This window comes from Podarcis erhardii, assembly GCF_964252035.2.
Source record: "Podarcis erhardii genome assembly, chromosome: 5".
Taxonomy (NCBI): Eukaryota; Metazoa; Chordata; class Lepidosauria; order Squamata; family Lacertidae; genus Podarcis; species Podarcis erhardii.
The window spans coordinates 52,179,492-52,197,585 of NC_138509.1; the positions used below are offsets into that span (position 1 = coordinate 52,179,492).

At 42.2% G+C, this 18,094-nt stretch overlaps 1 protein-coding gene across 3 annotated transcripts in view; it reads right to left on the reverse strand.

Annotated features, from left to right (window-relative positions):
• ACSL5 (acyl-CoA synthetase long chain family member 5) overlaps positions 1 to 13,630 on the reverse strand; it is a 31,178-nt gene extending 17,548 nt beyond the window's left edge. The window contains exons 1-2 of one of the 3 annotated variants that reach the window (XM_081863037.1): positions 13,487 to 13,630; positions 664 to 852 (exon numbers count right to left, since the gene is read on the reverse strand). In XM_081863037.1, the coding sequence (XP_081719163.1) occupies positions 664 to 819 (156 nt within the window). In that variant the 5' untranslated portion in view covers positions 820 to 852; positions 13,487 to 13,630. Of the gene's footprint in view, positions 1 to 663; positions 853 to 4,256; positions 4,415 to 7,979; positions 8,077 to 13,486 lie in introns of those variants that run through there. The other 2 variants (XM_081863038.1, XM_081863036.1) reach the window with 2 other exon arrangements.
• Between the last annotated feature and the right edge of the window lie 4,464 nt (positions 13,631 to 18,094).

Here is an 18,094-nt window from a genome sequence, read left to right on the forward strand (position 1 = left end):
ACCTGACAAGTCTTTTCACCTTTTATCTGGTGTACAGCATTGCAGCCAGTCAGCCAAGCCTCAACAGTTTTCTGGCATAGGGGGAGGTATGCTGCCTCCCCCCCCCCCCGTGTTATCTGTGCCAGGGACAGCCCCAGCCAATCTGCGGCCAGGTTGGGTATGGCCTGGGCCATTTAAATTTGGCATGGCCAGCCGGCTCTCTCTTCCTTGCCTCTTCTCCTGGAAACTTTGTTACTTGGTGCCTTGGCATCTAACATTTACAGGCATCAAAGGAAATTGTGCAGCTGCTGCTCTCTGTTGAGATCTAAACTCTTCTTGATCCCAGGTATGTTTCTGGGGGTAAGTGTGTCAGTTTTGTGTTTTTGTGTTGAGTTCATGGCTAGAACTCAAGTAGAATCCCAGAACAATATAAGAATGCAGATGTGCACAGCACCATCAGCATACGTGCGAACAATATCGGCTGTTGGAGAATGTAGATTCCCACCGTCCCCTATATACCACCCAATACTCACTGAGAAAGGTCATAAATCTCAAGTAGTTTCCATAGCAAGTCAAGTACATTTCACACAACAGCATCCAATGAAGGGTAAGCTAAGCAATTCATACATTTCATCTAGCCCACTCATCTGCCAACAGCAGCTGATTTCTTTTCTTTTCTTTTACCTCAGTGCCAACCGACTGCTTCTTCAAGTCAACGGGAGCCGCAATTGGTTTTGGTTTGGTTATCAGCCATAGGAAGACTGTAGTTCCGAAAGTAACAAGACCAATCAAAGCAGGAGTCGGGAGTGGTGAAAACAAGAACTGAAGTATCCAAATCATCCTGTTGGATCAGTGCAGACAAAGTGGTGAAGCCTAAAGCAAGAGGCACACAGCAATTAGAACACCATTAACTTTTCATACATAGCTTAAGGTGTGATCTAGTAGAACGACAACGAAATGTTCCCAAGATAGTTATTATTATCCAAGGCTTAATTTAAACTTAAGGCAACCAATCCACCATCTAGGTTAGCATCTGATCATGATGTGCTGTAAGTACCATGGTATAGATAACTAACTTTGGTTGTGGTAGATTCTGCAAAATCTCCAAGAAGAGCAACTTATTCTATTTTCTAGTCATGTTTCTAGTCCCAAGGATATGCTATTCATTCTTATCTCCATATCCTCCTACAGAGTCTATAGAGCTCATTTCCAAGTACACATAAGTAGCTCAGTGGTGCAGCACCTGCTTTGAATATTTAATCCTACCATTGGCAGTTCAAAGAATTAGATGATGCAAAAGTCTCCTACCCTGGAGATCTACTGTCTGTCAGAGCATGCAGTACTTGGCTAGAGGGACCAATGGTCTTGCCTACAAGGCAACTTCATATGTTCATTTAACTTATGTTTCCTTGTATGATTTTGTTCCCCACTTCCACAGCCCCTGCCCCAGAGACAGGCAGTTGTCATTCTGGCCACAATACACTATTGGAAAGCTTAGCGAGAAAATTAGTTCAAAGAGTTCCCAGCTCCAAGACAACTCCATCAAACACTGACAAGGATTTTGCTGGCATTTTCAAGAGATATGGAAGGAGACTCTGCACTTTCACAAATTGCGTAACATATTACAGCTACTGACTTTTGCCCTTGGATGTGTGGTTTGCTGACTTCTAAGTGTATTCAAGAGTTGCTCAAACAGGAAGCCCTTTTCACCCATTTATCAAGAGAGGTCATTATACTACGAACTATGTTCAAGTTTACACAACGATGAAGTGAGCTGACTACATCTGTTTATCACTGAAGTCTTGCATCTGACCCAAGTACAATTCCATTCCTTGTAGCTAACCAAATACCAATGCACCTCTAAGCTCACGCTATATCTCCCCCACCAACACAAAAGCAGATTTACAAAGTAACTGCTGCTAGACAAATGACTACCCCATACTTTGATATCTCATTGATATCGACTGGGGGCAATAGATCGGGATTTGTTGGTAGATCTATGGATGATTTGCAGTTGATTGTCAAGGACTATTCAGCAACAGCAAAATAAACAACTCCCTTCCTGCTCTAAATTACATTACTGAAATGAAGAAAGCTTGGAGAAAACAGGAAAGGGGGTTGTATGTAGAAGGACTGTTGTCTCCGTTCATTTGTGGTACTGAAAACAAATTCCTGGGCTCAGAATTATTTAAATCTAAGTTCTAGTTCTAGTTTATAAGTTTATTTTTCTAACCAAAGGCCATAACAAATTTAACAAATTTGTAAAAATAGTATTGATAAAACAGAATATCCATCCATAATATAAGGCAACATCCATGATGTGTGTGAGAGAAAATACCAAACACCAACAAGCTTAAACCTAACTTTATTTCAAATTAAACCTCCAAATCACCATAATGATTTTATGGAACTCATTTGTTCCTGATTTTTCTTGCATAGAGGGTCTAAATCTAATTGAGTGTGTGTGTCATTTGCACCAGGTTTGCCGGGTGCATTTTGCAAGTGTGAATCTGGCCATTCTAGATTTAGATCAGCTATGAAGATAAATTAGAAGTTTGCTTTGTTTACAGAATAGTCCTAGATCAAGAGGACTTCATCTTTTGAGTTCAGGAACATCCATATAATCAGAGCTTTCATTTTTTATCTGAACTGAACGAGACAGGTTTTAGAACTAGGAGATGTATAGAGACAATGGGCTACATACAGGTGACTCTCAACTTACGTGAGGGATACATTCCGGGGATAGCACATAAAATAAAAATTGTATATAGTCAAAACACATTGGATACCATGGCAGGTGGGATTGCCAAAGTCTTCCCCCCCCCCAATGCCCGCTCTTTCCGCTCTCTTTTTATTTATTTTTTTGAAAATCCTAGCTTGTAAAGCTGAATGCACACAAGTTAAATGTGCATAAGTTGAGAGTTACCTGTATTACTTACTAAGAAACCAGAAGCGTTTTTACTAGGTATTACAGGGAATGAGATAAACAAGAAAGAGAAGAAGTTATTTTTATATGCAGTGACTGCAGCAAGAATATTGATGGCCCAGAAATGGAAACAAGAGAAGCTGCCTACGATAGAAATTGGAGAGCCAAAATGATGGATTATGCGGAAATGGACAGAATGACAGGAAGGATTCGGAATCAACGAGATCAAAGATTTACAGAAGATTGGGAGAAGTTTATTCAATATTTGCAAAAACTAAGTGATAACCAGATTACATTTGTAAGTTTTAAGGAAGCTCTGTGATGTGAAAATCTAATAATAAGTATAAACAATGAAATTGAAGCTACCAGAATAAACAACAATAAGTAGGATTGTGTTAAAAGTTATAAAATGAAGGAAGTTCAGACAAATTGAGGGAAGTCAAAAAAATGGAATTAAGATGTAATTAAGAAGTTTTCATTTTTGTATTTGTAAACCAATAAAAATATAATTAAAAAGAGAGAGAGAGAGAGTTACCTGTATTACTAATGTTTTAAAACAAAATCTACCCTGCCTAATTTTCCAGAAGTATCCAGGGTGGCTAACAAATGAGAGATAAAGGATAAAACACAAGTAACTACCTCCGATTAAAGCCCATCATAAAATCAAAATATAAGTATGAAAACTACAACAAATATCACAGTGTTCAGAACTGCAGGATGGCCATCAACATACTTGACTATGTCAGCAAATGATATTTCAGTGAATGAACATTTATTATCTACATACCGCCCATCTGACCGGGTTGCCACTCTGGGCAGCCTCCAACAAATTAAAACATTAAGCACAGTAAAATATCAAGTATTAAAAACTTCCCTATACAGTAGTCAGGTCTTTACCAACGACCTGTAGCAATACAGCTTGACTCAACAATTTGGCATTATTTATGATTCTTTATTCAATGCCCATACCCGCCTTCATCCAAAGTTCACAAGGCAGTTTACAATTCATTCTACGAAGTGTCTGCCATGGCAGATATCACCCTCATCCTGGCTAACAGCAGCTTTGTCAGGGCTAGGGATTTGGAGCAGAGCCTCTGTTGATTATCAGAGGACATTGGGGCAGGGGGAGCCATATACAAAGAAGGGCCTTTAAGTATTTGTTAAGAGATTCCCACCCAAGAGTCCTTTAAAGATAGGAGGGTCTACCATAACATCCCTCCATCCCATTTCCTATGCTACTAACTGCATCCATCCCTGGGAAGGCCAGGGAAGCAGGCAGTTATCGCTGTCCCCAAACACTGCTTCAGCCACCACCGCTGCTGCTGGGAAAAGTCAGGAGACAGATTATTACCCAGCTGCCCAAGAAGAAGACACATTCGGCTGCTATCTGAAATGGGTTGCCAAGTTGGGCACAATAGCAGAGGGGCTACTTTCCCCTGTCGCCATTGCGGAACCTTAGAAGACCAGCAGTTGGAGCAGCCAACAGTAACATCTGCAGCCTAGAGTGGACAGTTAACGCATCATCTTCCAAGGATGCTGGGAGGAGGCGGGAGCGACAGCCTATTCAGCTACTCCAAATGAACTGCTCTACACCCAGGGGGACTTGTTCTCTTCCATGTGCCTTTATCTTGTTAAACAATCTATGGCCTTTTAAACTGTGAGGGGGGTATTGTTTTGGTTTATTATTCTGGTATTGCATTGTGCTTTAATAATGTAAAGTGCTCTGTGAACTTCAGGTGGAGGGCAGTTTTGAAATTTAATAAACAACAACAATAAAATGGGAACACTTTAAAAAAGAGAAAAGATGGCTGAAATATATTGCTTTTTTAAGAAAAGAAGTGCTACCTTTTTAAAAAAACAACAACCAAAACCTTGTGTGTTAATTTTCATTTTGGAGGCTGCCTTAGCTGTTATCAGGCAGAATGATATGATAAATCTTGTTCACACTCAACACACCCTGATTAAAGCAGCCTTTGACAACCTGGTACCCTCCAAGTGCTTTAGACTAGAACTCCAATCAACCCCAGCCAGAACGACTATGATGGGTGGGGCTGTGGGGAGCAGGGTAGGGTAGTGGTGTGGGTGTGTGTGGGTGTGTGTGTGTGTGTGTGTGTGTGTGTGTGTGTGTGTGTTACAGTAGAGCATGATCCTCAAAACTGGTGCTCTCCAAATGTTTTGCACTATGTGAAGGACAAACCTTAATAAAACTGTAGTCCATGGGTAGGCAAACTAAGTCCCGGGGGCCAAATCCGGCCCAATCGCTTTCTAAATCTGGCCCACGGATGGTCTGGGAATCAGCGTGTTTTTACATGAGTAGAATGTCCTTTTATTTAAAATGCATCTCTGGGTTATTTGTGGGGCATAGGAATTCATTTATTCATTTATTTTTCAAAATATAGCCCAGCCCCCAACAAGATCTGAGGGACAGTGGACCAGCCCCTGCTGAAAAATCTGCTGACCCCTGATGATCTAAGCAGACAGGTCCCTGACTCTTGCCTCCCAAATCCCATAACACCCGTGTATTATGCAAAAAGTATCTCATACATTACTATTCCAGTTGGTGTTTAATGAAGAGGATCTTATTAAAGTTGTTGCTGGTTATTAGAGCATTGCTTAGCTGGTCAATTATTCAGTTCTTGTCATTTTTATACTGGGCTGAACACATTGTTGTGTGTTTGTATGTTGCCTAACAAGGACCTTGTCCTATAAACACAGCCTAAATATGTAAATAAATACAGTAGACAAGTATACTATTCAATCTACATCTGGTAACTCCTGCAGCCAAGCTGGTGCCAGGTGTATTCCTCTGCTTTCCTTTGCACCACATTAGTGAGGCTGAGAGGGGGGGACTTGTTGTCTGGGCAGCCCAGACCCTCCATACACACTGTCCAAAAGTGCACCCCACAGAAGTCACTTCAGTGCTGCTAACACAGCAAAAAGCAACACAGGCACTGAGATTCTTCAGCCCAGGAGGCACAGTCCATTGTCTCAAGACAGATGGATATCAACAACAATATTCAGTAATCTATTAATCCAGCTATTGCTAGTTCTTCCCATGCTTCCTGTCCCCATCTATATGGAGAACAGTCTTGTATGGATTGAAATGCTCTCTTTAGTAAACTATTATTTAATGAAAAAACCCTGTCTGTTTAAAATTGAGTTAAGGTTCTCTCGTGATGGCTCAAACACTACAAAGCCAAGAAACTAGATGCCAAAGATTATGCCTTAACAAGTATGTCATGACATTTTGCAGCACCACAAATTATGCTTGCCTGCAACAGGCACCCAAACTTTTCCTTGATCTTTCTGGCACAAATCCTGATGGGAGGAATGAATTATTTGGGATGAGCAAAGTTGCCCCGCATTGTCCTGGTCCAGTATTGCCTTACGCAGCATCTGAACACTGCGGTGTTGCCAGAGAAATCATCCTGCAAATTGACCCATGCCTCTTTCTTGCTTACATCAGTATCTAGTAGGTTGGGCTAAACAAAGAGATGGGGATCATCTCCGATTCAGCGGGGCAAGAATAACACTCCTGGTGTGTGCGAGAATAGGGTTGTGAGGTGTGGAGTAGGAATTGCAGTGAAGAGCAGGGGATATGCGTGGTTGTGGGTGTGCTCCCCCACAAAACATTTTCAAGTTTCCAAACATGCTCATGGGTCCAAAAATGTTGATGAGCCATTGTTTAAGAAGAAGAAGAAGAGTTTGGATTTGATATCCCACCTTTCACTCCCCTTCAGGAGTCTCAAAGCGGCTAACATTCTTCTTTCCCTTCCTCCCCCACAACAAACACTCTGTGAGGTGAGTGGGGCTGAGAGACTTCAAAGAAGTGTGACTGGCCCAAGGTCACCCAGCAGCTGCATGTGGAGGAGCGGAGATGCAAACCCGGTTCCCCAGATTACAAGACTACCGCTCTTAACCACTACACCACACTGGCTCTCATTGCAACCCACTTCGTATTCCATAGACATTGCACGTAGTATGCTTTCTTTCCCAGTTCTGTTCTCATGAACATGCATTCAGCATGCCTCCATTATATAAGACTTCTCAAAGGTATTCAAGCCTCCTTTTGATAGAGCATTTCTCTCACATAGTACTTGTATATTACAAGTGTACTCATTGCAAACTAGAAAGGCCACTTATCAGAAGTCTGATAAGGACCAAGATTGTCCAAGATTCAGTAACTTTACTCAGTTTTTATTTAACTAGACAAGCCATAGTTCAATGGCAGAGAACATGCAGAAATTTCCAGCCTCAGTTCCTGCCATCTCCAGGGACAACTCCCATCTGAAATGCTAGAGAGCTACTTTCAGGCCGTGTAGCAGATAATAGGGAGCTAGATGGACATGTGTTCCAACTTGACATGAGACATTCTTCATGTTCCTCAGCAAAGCAAGGTTAAAACTAAACGATAAAGATTTCAAGCAAACTCCTAGAAGTTATTCATCAATTATGTACAGCAGCAATCAGAGCATTCTTATTCCCCAGAACAAAACATAAAAAACAGTGGAAGCTTTCACTCAGCTTCAATTGCGTTTTTAGTCAGTCAAAACCAAACCAAAACTCCAGAGCTACATTACTATTTATATAAGCATCTCTGTGCTGCATAAAGGGATAACTCAAGCTTTGACCTTTGAATCTCTGTCATAGAAACTGGATAAGCAACTGCTGCTAGAAGACCCAAGTAGAAAAGCAAGTCAGCTGTTGAACAGTGTTGGTATAAATACTATTCCTTTGAGTTCAGTTCTCATCTAGATACATAAATCTATGCAACAAAGGCCACGTTTCGAAGCATAAAGGGGTCTTAAGCAAATTACTGTTGCTAACCCACTACCACAGAGTTGCAATATTACCACCTTCTACCCTTTTAACATCCTCTCAAGAAACAAATACAACTGACTGAGTAAAAACAATAGCAACCGCCAACGAAAAGAACCATATTCAGACATCCGGTGTGCCTTTTGCTAACCTCTAAAGTTATCAATAGTACGCACAAGAGGAGGAGGACAAAAGCCAGGCACGCTGTAGACTTGATCTGTAACATACTAAATCTGACCATGCTTCTTCCACTTACCAGCTAGCAGCCTCCTACCACACGCTTGCAACAAACTCAGACTCACGGCCTTAAATAGCAGCCACTTCCAGGAAGTGCTGGGAACAGCTCACACGAGAGGGAGGCCTCTCAGGCAGGAAGTGACTCATTTTTCTCAGGCTTTTAATGCTATGCACATTTGCTTAGAAGGAAATTGCTCTGCACTCAGGGGGGGACTTGCTTGCATGTGCCTTACGTAGCTCCAGATAGCTGCAACAGGAAGGGAAGTGGGCAACCGCATTTAGGCTAAAAGCACCAGAAAATCAGCTAAGTTGTCCACAGGTCGCTTTTATTTCCAGCTTAAGACCCTCATCTCCATTTAAAAACAAACGAACATAATTGCCTAGAATTGTGACAAGGGAATACAGAGTTCCCGCACAAGATAAATAACTATTCTGAACTCACTTACATATGCAGAGAGGATGGGGTTTGTGTTGTGTATTGAGTCAAAGGATTTTATATCTGTATTATTATTGTCTGTAATTGCATTAGGGTAAAGTAACTGCCTTTTGGTTCCAGAGGGTACAGCTACTATTGGTTCATTTAAGCTGCTGTATTTGGATCCTCTGTCTTATTGGTTGCCTCCAAAAGGCAGGACTGTGATTGCCTGATATTGTTCCTTCCAAAATGTATCCCTTCTAGCTAGTTCCCTGTCCCTATAAATGTAGCTCTCCCCTCCTCAGGTTTTAGTCTTGTTGCTCTTGATAAAGAAGTGTTACTAGAGAACTGTCTCCAGCATATTATGTCAAGAGAGCTGAAATCACAAACCCCACGTCACAACAGTTTGTATGTGAAAGTCCATGAAGTCCAAGCGGTTCACCCCGTATCCTATGCATATTTATTCAGATGTTCTACTGAGCTCAATGCAGCTTAATCCCAGGTGCATGGGATGGTTCATGAATCGTATAATTCAACCCCCGTCATTTGCATCTGCTTCTGCTACTTGCCCTCTTTGTCCCAGCTATGTTATGGTTTGAATATGATGCTAAACAATGACTGAGCACTGCCTTCCCCAACCTGATGCCCTCCAGTTGTTTCGGACTGCAACTTTACCACCCTTGCCCATTAGTCTTGGTAGCTGCGGCTGATGCTGGAATGCTGGAAGGGCATCGGGTTGGGAAAGGTTGATTTAGTATTATGTGAAGGAGCCTCAGGCAACAGCTCACTGCAGCAGCGACGAGACTGCAAGCTTCAAGCTCAGCGATTTTTCATTAACTGTGGACTCTTGTTCTAGCTGAACCTGGTCAAACTCCAATTAGTTTTAGGGTTTAGGGAAACAGGCCAACCATGGTTTATTAAGCTGGCTTGTTTCCTTAAATCTAAGATTTACCACTTATAATTGTAAATTGGCATAATAAGCTGCAATTACCTGAAAGCAAAAGCTTTTGATCTCTTCCCTGCAGGCATAGTGGCAGAAGACAGGAAAGGAGGAATACCAAAAACAGAGACACATGCATGTAATCCTAAACTCTGGTGTAAGTGTCGAAACTTGCCTGTCTGTTGTTATGTCATTTTTTTCTCTTCATTGGAACTTGTGTTCCAAGTGCCCGGCTCTTTTGTTGCCTCTGCTACTTTAAGAGTAACCTACAATGTAGCAGGTGAAACTTTTCTATCCCTCTTATTTCCTCATCTGGAAACACCTGCTTAATTATAGCCTATCAGGCTGTTAATGACATAGGTTCTTTTTATCAGCTTTGGCTGATACAGCAGCTACGGTTATTCCTGGAGCAAGATAGTTTGATCATAGTAGTTCAGACTCTGGTAACTTCAAGGCTGGATGAATGCACTGCACTCTATGAAGGGCTTCCCTTTTTCAGTCCATAAACTTTAGTTACTGCACAGTGTCTCTGGCTCCTTTAAAATAAAAGCTGTGAAGCAAAATATGCAAGCACCATTTAAAGAAACTGCTTTGCTAGCTATGAACCTGCCCCTGCCTTTCAGTGCTTTTAGCCAATGAGTGAAGCCAGATCTGTGAGTGCTAGAATGAAATGCAGAGGCTTCCCAAAAGAATACTTAAAAAGGGGTTCTGAATGGAGAAGGAAGGGCTTCCTATTTCTTTCTAGTCAGATTTTGGGTCTTCCTTGATGCACTATCAGCCCAATGTGTTTCCCCCTCCTTTTTGTACATATATTTTGTTGTTGTTCTAGTTTTAAACACTCTGCAGATACAACAAAAATCCATCATTAGTATATCCGTATTGTAGGGAGGTTGGTATTCTGGTTGAGAAAGGATAGGTTAAATCAGCCCTACAAAGTGGTGCAGTATTATTGTACTAATGTTATAGAGCAGGGGTGCTGAGAGAGGGTAGTGAATTACCACTCTGTATTCAGTGTTGTTAAGGGACGCGGGTGGCGCTGCGGGTTAAACCACAGAGCCTAGGACTTGCTGATCAGAAGGTTGGCGGTTTGAATCCCCGCAACAGGGTGAGCTCCCGTCGCTCAGTCCCTGCTCCTGCCAACCTAGCAGTTCGAAAGCATGTCAAAGTGCAAGTAGATAAATAGGTACTGCTCTGGCGGGAAGGTAAACGGCGTTTCCGTGCGCTGCTCTGGTTCGCCAGAAGCGGCTTAGTCATGCTGGCCACATGACCTGGAAGCTGTACGCCGGCTCCCTCGGCCAATAAAGCGAGATGAGCACCGCAACCCCAGAGTCGGTCACGACTGGACCTAATGGTCAGGGGTCCCTTTACCTTTACCTTATTCAGTGTTGTTACACAGCTCTAGGGAAACACAAACAGAGGAGGGGTCTGTCAAATTGATTTTAGCAGCAACATGGGGAGCAGGGGAAATAATTGCTTTCCCAACCATGAGGGGGGAATAGGATAATGGTTGAAGAGCTTGCTGTTGGTATAAACTCTAAAATTATGGGTATATTCATGTCAAAGGCTCAAACCCCTTTTTTCTCAAAATAAAATAAAAGGGTGACTGATCCGTGTTGATAGCATTGCTGTAGTTACTATGATGGAAGGACAGATCGTGAAGTTGAAGCTCCAATACTTTGGCCACCTCATGAGAAGAGAAGACTCCCTGGAAAAGACCCTGATGTTGGGAAAGATGGAGGGCACAAGGAGAAGGGGACGACAGAGGTTGAGATGGTTGGACAGTGTTCTTGAAGCTACAAACATGAGTCTGACCAAACTGCGGGAGGCAGTGGAAGACAGGAGTGCCTGGCGTGCTCTGGTCCATGGGGTCACAAAGAGTTGGACACGACTAAACGACTAAACAACAAGAAGTTACTATGAAGTCTAAATCGTAAAGACGCACAACAAATGTTCTTTAACAGTTTAATATTGAACTGATCCACATGTGAGCACCTGAACTTGGGTTGCTGATAATCTTACATCTCTTTTGATGCATGCATACACATCTGCCACCTGAAACGCCATGCCTGGTTTTGCACTGAATACAGTATTGCCAGCCAGAGGCAAACTAATGAAAGACATTACAGTAATGTAACTGGTTTACAGCTCATGAAACTTGAATTCTTTGCATTGTTCAGGGTTGGCACTGGGGGAAGGCAGGCATCTTGTGCTTTTCACAGCTGTGTGGCAGGCAAAAATTCAATTTCCATTATGGGAAATGCTTCACCTGTTGACATTCTGTCTGTCAAACATCTAATAGCTTGTTGTGTGGTCTCTGATAGATATTTTTGGGCCCTTCACCCAACCCACTAAAACATATGCCAATTGGTATTCTCTTTTGCATGTTAAATGGAGGGTCCAGTCGACATAATGAGCCCTGAAAATTCTGTTGGCTCTCCATCATTTCCCTAGCAGTAGTACATTGACTCAGGCTAACACATCAAAATCAGAGCAGAAAAGTACCGTATTTTTCGCTCCATAGGACACACTTTTTCCCTCTTAAAAACTAGGGGGGAAAGTCTGTGCGTCCTATGGGGCGAATGCAGGGGGGAGGCAGGCAGGAAAAGCCCCCAAGAGCCGCATACAAGCTTCACGTGGCTCTTGCGGCCTTTTCCCCAGGAGGGAGAAGGGACCGCTGCCCCCCGACCTGTTCTGGGGGCTGGGGTCGGGGGAAGCACGGGCTTTCCCCGCGCCCAGCCCCGCAAGCTCCGGGAGCGGAGGCAAGGCTGCATGCAACCTTGCTGCCACTCCTGGACCTGTTCTAGGGGCTGGGGTCGGGGGAAGCTCGGGGTTACCAGCCCCGCGGCTAAAAACAAAGCCAAGACAGCCAGCGGGATCCAAAATAAGATTTTTTTTCTTGATTTCCCCCCCCCTAAAAACTAGGTGCGTTTTGTGGTCCGGTGTGTCCTATAGAGCAAAAAATACGGTAGTTCTGCTTCCCATAATTCTAAGCATTTTGTTCACTATCCTTTTTTATCTAGTTGTGACATCATACGGCATGTGCTTTTGCAAACAGTTGTGGGAACTACTCTTTGCTTCTTGCTGGCAGTAAGCATGGCTGCAGTGAGTTTTCATTACAATACTTCCTAGTGTGAAGGCATAAGGTTCCTCTGGGCAAGGCAGGATTTGAAATTGCACAAAAGTACTTTTTAAAAAACCCACTTTCCCACTAAAACAACAATAAGCAGTTGTACTTCCATAATTAAATTCGTTGCCTGTGATCCTCACAGCTTTTCCAGACTGACACTTGTATGCATCACGACCTTTATGTCAATAATGCTGTGCAAGAGATTCAGAAGGATAGGGCAAAAAGTGAAGAATGTACCATGTCCAATGTTACCTGAAGCTTACAACATCAGCGCAGCACATGAGAGGAGAATCAAAGAGTTGGTAAAGTGATATATGACAGAATTTTCCAGTTTAACCAATTGTATATATGACCTTCAATTTGTATAACATTATTCACTGGTACCATTTAATACTGTATAAAGAGAAAGCTGTGTATGATCTGTATTTTGATCTATATCTCTAATTGCCATATGTAGCTTCAGAATAACAACAACAACAACAACAAAAATAAAAATAAAAATAAAAATAAAAATAAACACTCACTGAATGGTACAAGTGGAACAACTCTTCCTCTCGCTCTCAAGAAAAGGACACAGTGAGGTTTCAAAAAAAGAATTAATTACCGTCGAGATTGGCTCCCAAAGCAGATATAAGCCATTGATCATTCAAATGAATAATTCCAGGGGGGATTCATACAGGAAATGAGAGGCAGACAGTCTCATGGCATCTTCAAAACTGATAGAGTTGTTGTACCCTCTGAGAAGTCTTTAAGAAACTTATGTCGTGATACAGAAATGAAATTTTGGGTTCAGTGCGGTCTAGAATCAGGTTTTTCATTTATGATTGCAGACTTATTTGTTAGATCACCTGCTTGTCATCAGATTGCTTTGTATTCACCCAACACTAACTATTTTTATTATTATTTAGATATACCAATTCTTAATCCACCACCAGTGTTTAACAGCTATCAGCTATTTTGTTTCCCCATAATCTTTAAACAGCAAAAACTAGCTATTTAGCATCACTGGATGTTGACTGGGAGAGAGTTAATTTCAATGCTTACCTTCTTCCTGTTGATCAACCACAAAAGTGAGTGAAAGCTTGTCCCCCACGAGCCCCACACTGAAGTTTAGCACATGCTCCTCTCACAAGTAGTTCCTGGAGCTGATCTGCTTCAGTCATCCATGCTCAGAGGGCTCTAATAAAGCAACAGTATTGCACTCGGCAATCTTTGAACATACCTTGTAGCAGGTTCAAGGGTGGGGCTTGACGTGATCAAACAGATGGAATAATTTGAGCTGGTGAAAAATGCCTGTTTAGCAAAAGGCTAAGCAGTTAATGTTTACACAAATGCTCTACAAATTTGTAGGGTGTCTAAAGTTGAAAAACCAGCACTGGCTTTCACCAGCTGCTCATCAGAGCACCTAAAGCAGAAGTACGTAACCCAGCATGCTTTTACTGGTGAATTTTGAATCTTTCTCATCAGAAAGCAGGGAAAGTTGTGTGAGGAGAGCCTCACCCAAAATATGTAGCAATGGTTGTACGCTGTTGCAATATGCTCCGATCAATGCATATTGATCATACCTTCAATATTCTGGGGAAGGATGAGTGCCATGGTGATGTGAGTGAAAGATGTAATTGCACATGAAGATGAACTTTTTGAAATATGGCAATTCTAGGCAGTAGGTACTTGCAGCTGGTTTCACTCTCAAGGCACCATTCTGTGACTAGTTCTGGCTGGTGGACCATAAGGGTCTGGTGAACATAAAAGTCTATTCTGCAAGGCGGAAGACTGCCCAAACCTGATTTAAGGCCATAGAACAACGAACAGGTTAAAAGGGGCCTCAATGTAATAGCAAGAGGATAATTCTATAACTGAAATCATCTCATACCCAAAAAACCTCTTTGACAAACCAGATTGTCTAAAATAATAATCATTCAGTGTTGGGTTTAGGTGGGCCTTTTGAGGGTGGCAGGGATTCGCCAATGTTGCTACAACAACCAAAAATGTCCAGCTCCTTATGGATGCCCACCATATTTTAATTATGTAACTGGGATAGCTCAATCAGTAGAGTATGAGATTCTTAATCTCAGGGTTGTAAGTTCAAGCCCCATGTAGGCCAAAAGATTCCTGAATTGCAGGGGGTTGGACTTAGATGACTTTTGTAGCCCCTTCCAACTCTACAGTTGTATGATATACATTTGAAAATGGTCTTTTCCTGCAGCATAGAGCAATCCTAAGCATATTTACTGACAGCCCTCTTATTAGTATTAGTTTCTCATTAACATGTAGACAGGTTGAGCAAGTCTGTTCAGTCACCCTGTTATCTGTTCAGTCCCACCATAAAGGGCAGCAAACAGATGCTGAGCATACAGAATTCTACCAACACAATGGCAAAACTTAAGTGAGTCATGCAAGGATGGCCCCTTTCTGCCTGGTTCTGTTTCATTCATTGATAGCAGTACAATACCAGGGGAAGGAGTCACTGAGCCTTGTGAGACAGTTCATTGCTGATACAGTATATTACAGAATTCACCAGATATATTACTACTGAACATTTGTGTGTATGCATACACACAATGTGCCCCACATAAGTTATCTCAGCAATCTTTAAATATTCCCTTGAAAGTAGGTCAATATTATTTCAGTTGGAGTATCTATGTGTGTTATGGTTGAGGGGTGGGATAAAGGTTCCTTCATTAATCAACTGCTGGGGCAAGATTTCAGCTGGGATTTCCTAGCTGTTACCTTATAATCATTATGCTCCTATTAGTTTGATCTAAGCTATTTATATAATGCCTTCCATCAGAATTTTGCAAAGCAGTTTACATAAAAGAATTAAATTAATAAGCTTCCACTAATATATATATATACACAATAAAGCTCCATAGATAAGCTACAAGCAACAGCAAAGACCCAAAAACCTTTTTCGAAAGGTAGATCTAGATCACCAAATTCAAGTTTATCATTGGCTATTATTCATGATCAGTATCAGAAGCTGCTTCCGGAACATTTACTGTGGCTGCATACAAGATTTTTGCAGCACCCACACATTTTTGCTATTTAGTCCAGATTTACACTTTTGAAGAAAAATCCCATAATTAAAAATAAAACAGCTGTTGCCAATGTCCAAATTGTGATATCTCAACGACCTGTTTGCAATATTAATACCCCCCCCAATCTAATACCCCCCCAGCAAATAAATATCTGTTGCTAGGAAAAAATAATCAGGAAAGTGTTAGTGCGGACTTCCTCAACCTCGGCCCTCCAGATGTTTTGAGACTACAATTCCCATCATCCCTGACCACTGGTCCTGCTATCTAGGGATCATGGGAGTTGTAGGCCAAAAAAATCTGGAGGGCCAAGGTTGAGGAAGCCTGTGCTAGTATCTTCACGCCCTGCTTGTTGGCTTCTCAGACTGTAATTTCCCAGTGTTTCATACTACTGCTGCTTACCCAGGAGGAAGGGGCAGGGCGGAGCTTGCTGCTGGTGCAGTGGCAGAGACAATCTGACACCATTCTCGCACCACACCAAGCTCAGCTCCTCCCACCCCTTTCAGAAACCATCTGCAACATGCAGCACTGGGAAGTCAGGTCAGCAGTGCGTCCCTGTCTGCACTACCAATCACTATTGCCCCCAGAGGCAACTGGTTGGCCACTGGGTGGGTTTCTGGTCAGATCAATCAGGGCTTTCCCTACATTTTTACGTTCTTCACACTCCAGCCCTCAGAACAGGGTGGCTCTTGAGTAGCCCTGTGGTGGCAGTTTGGAGTAGAAAGGCCACCTCACCGGGAACTATGTGCTGGGAAGCTCATGAGTTGTTCTGATTTATCTTTCTCGTCCCCTCAGGACAAAGTGGTCCTCAGGTAGCCCTTTGGTGGCAGTCAGGGCATGTGGCCCTCAGTCTAAAAACATGTCCCCATCTATGCTTGGAAAACATGTGTGAGGTAGTGTCAGTGACAGGAAGCGACAAGTGTTCCCTAAGAGATTTTAAATATCAGAGACTCAACAGGGACATTATAGTGGAATCCAAGCATCTGCTTTAGTGGACTTGGACTTTAGGACCATTCATTGATTAAAAAAAACTGGCTCAAAGGGAAGAAATATTGGACATGTAACAGTCAGACACAAAAAGTTTAAAGATCATTCGGAAGGCTTCTAAGTCAGCATATTGTTATCACCAGTAAAAGGCAATAAAAATGTAGCATTCCTCCCCCCTCCAGCAAAGCTGCTTAGAAACTTTGTCACAAGTGCCCACCAAATACCGAACCTTTCTGTGGATAATTAAATGATCCTAATCACACGTATTTCAAAATGAGCTTACATATACAAAATTTACACACTTGAGAGGGCTTATAATTTCTGAGGTCCACCAATTGCAAAATAGCAGCAGCAGTTTTGTTTTGTTTTTTTAAAAAAGTGGGTTCTCCCAGCCTCCACAGAACCACCACCAAGCTCACCATTCAGGGACTGTAGCAATGAGAACAATATTCTATGGATGCTACAAAACGTTCACGAGCTGCACTGAGTTCAGACTAAGCTGCAGTGCAGAAGTGTCATTTGTGAGAAGATTCCACATCAATATATTTTTGAAATGGAGGGCACTGCTTTGACATCTCAGTTTTGAAAACTTTCAGTGTGAAAACCGCTCTTGGTCAGGCATGACCATGGGATCAGTTTCAACCATGTGAAGAGTGCAATAAACGGATTGGCAGAGCTTTAGCACTTATTTAAACCTCAAATGTTCTGTTAACACCAAGATTGCAGGTTCAATCCCCATCAGGGACAACTGCATATTCCTGCACTGCAGGGGGTTGGACTAGATCAGTGTTTCCCAAGCTTGGGTCTCCAGCTCTTTTTGGACTACAACTCCCATCATCCCTAGCTGGCAGGACCAGTCATCAGGGACGATGGGAACTGTAGTCCAAAACAGCTGGAGACCCAAGCTTGGGAAACATTGGACTAGATGATCCTTAGGATCCCTTGCAACTGTGATTTTATGATCTGTGAACATCCAGTAAGCTGTAGGGTACTGTTTTCCATTATCTGGATCACTCATGATGGGCAACCTCATAGAGGTTTGCACTCAACTCTTCTTAAAGCCACAAGGGACATTATTATTTGCAAGCACATAATTGCATCCTTCTAGATTGTACTTGCTGTAACAACAGAGCAGAAATAATACCTGACACTTTGCCAGATCCTGAAATTTTGTAAGCAAGGTGTTCTGTAAACACTCATTTTACAGAAAGGAGTACACACACCAACATTGCCCTTGGATGTTTCCTGTCGGCTCAGTTAATTTAAGCAGAGTTTAGCAATGTCAGCAGCAACGACAAAAATACCTCTTCAAAAGTTTTAAACTGACCTTTTGACACATCAAGATTGGAGGTAGTGCTGCAAGGAAGCTGTTTTGGTGATCAAGGATTCTGTTAATTAGAACTGTTGATGACATGTCATGCTACAGGCAGAGGTGTTGATATAATCATTTCAAGCAGTGGTATAAGTAACACAGAGAAAAGGACGACATAAGATTTGCAAATTGGAGAGCAGCTTAGTATTTGGTTCAGTGATGCAGTGGCACATGAGCAAATGCCCACAGAATTTCTTCCACATTTACTATGGTTCAGTGATCTCATTTGCTACTGCAGTCTATTCCACTAACACTGCT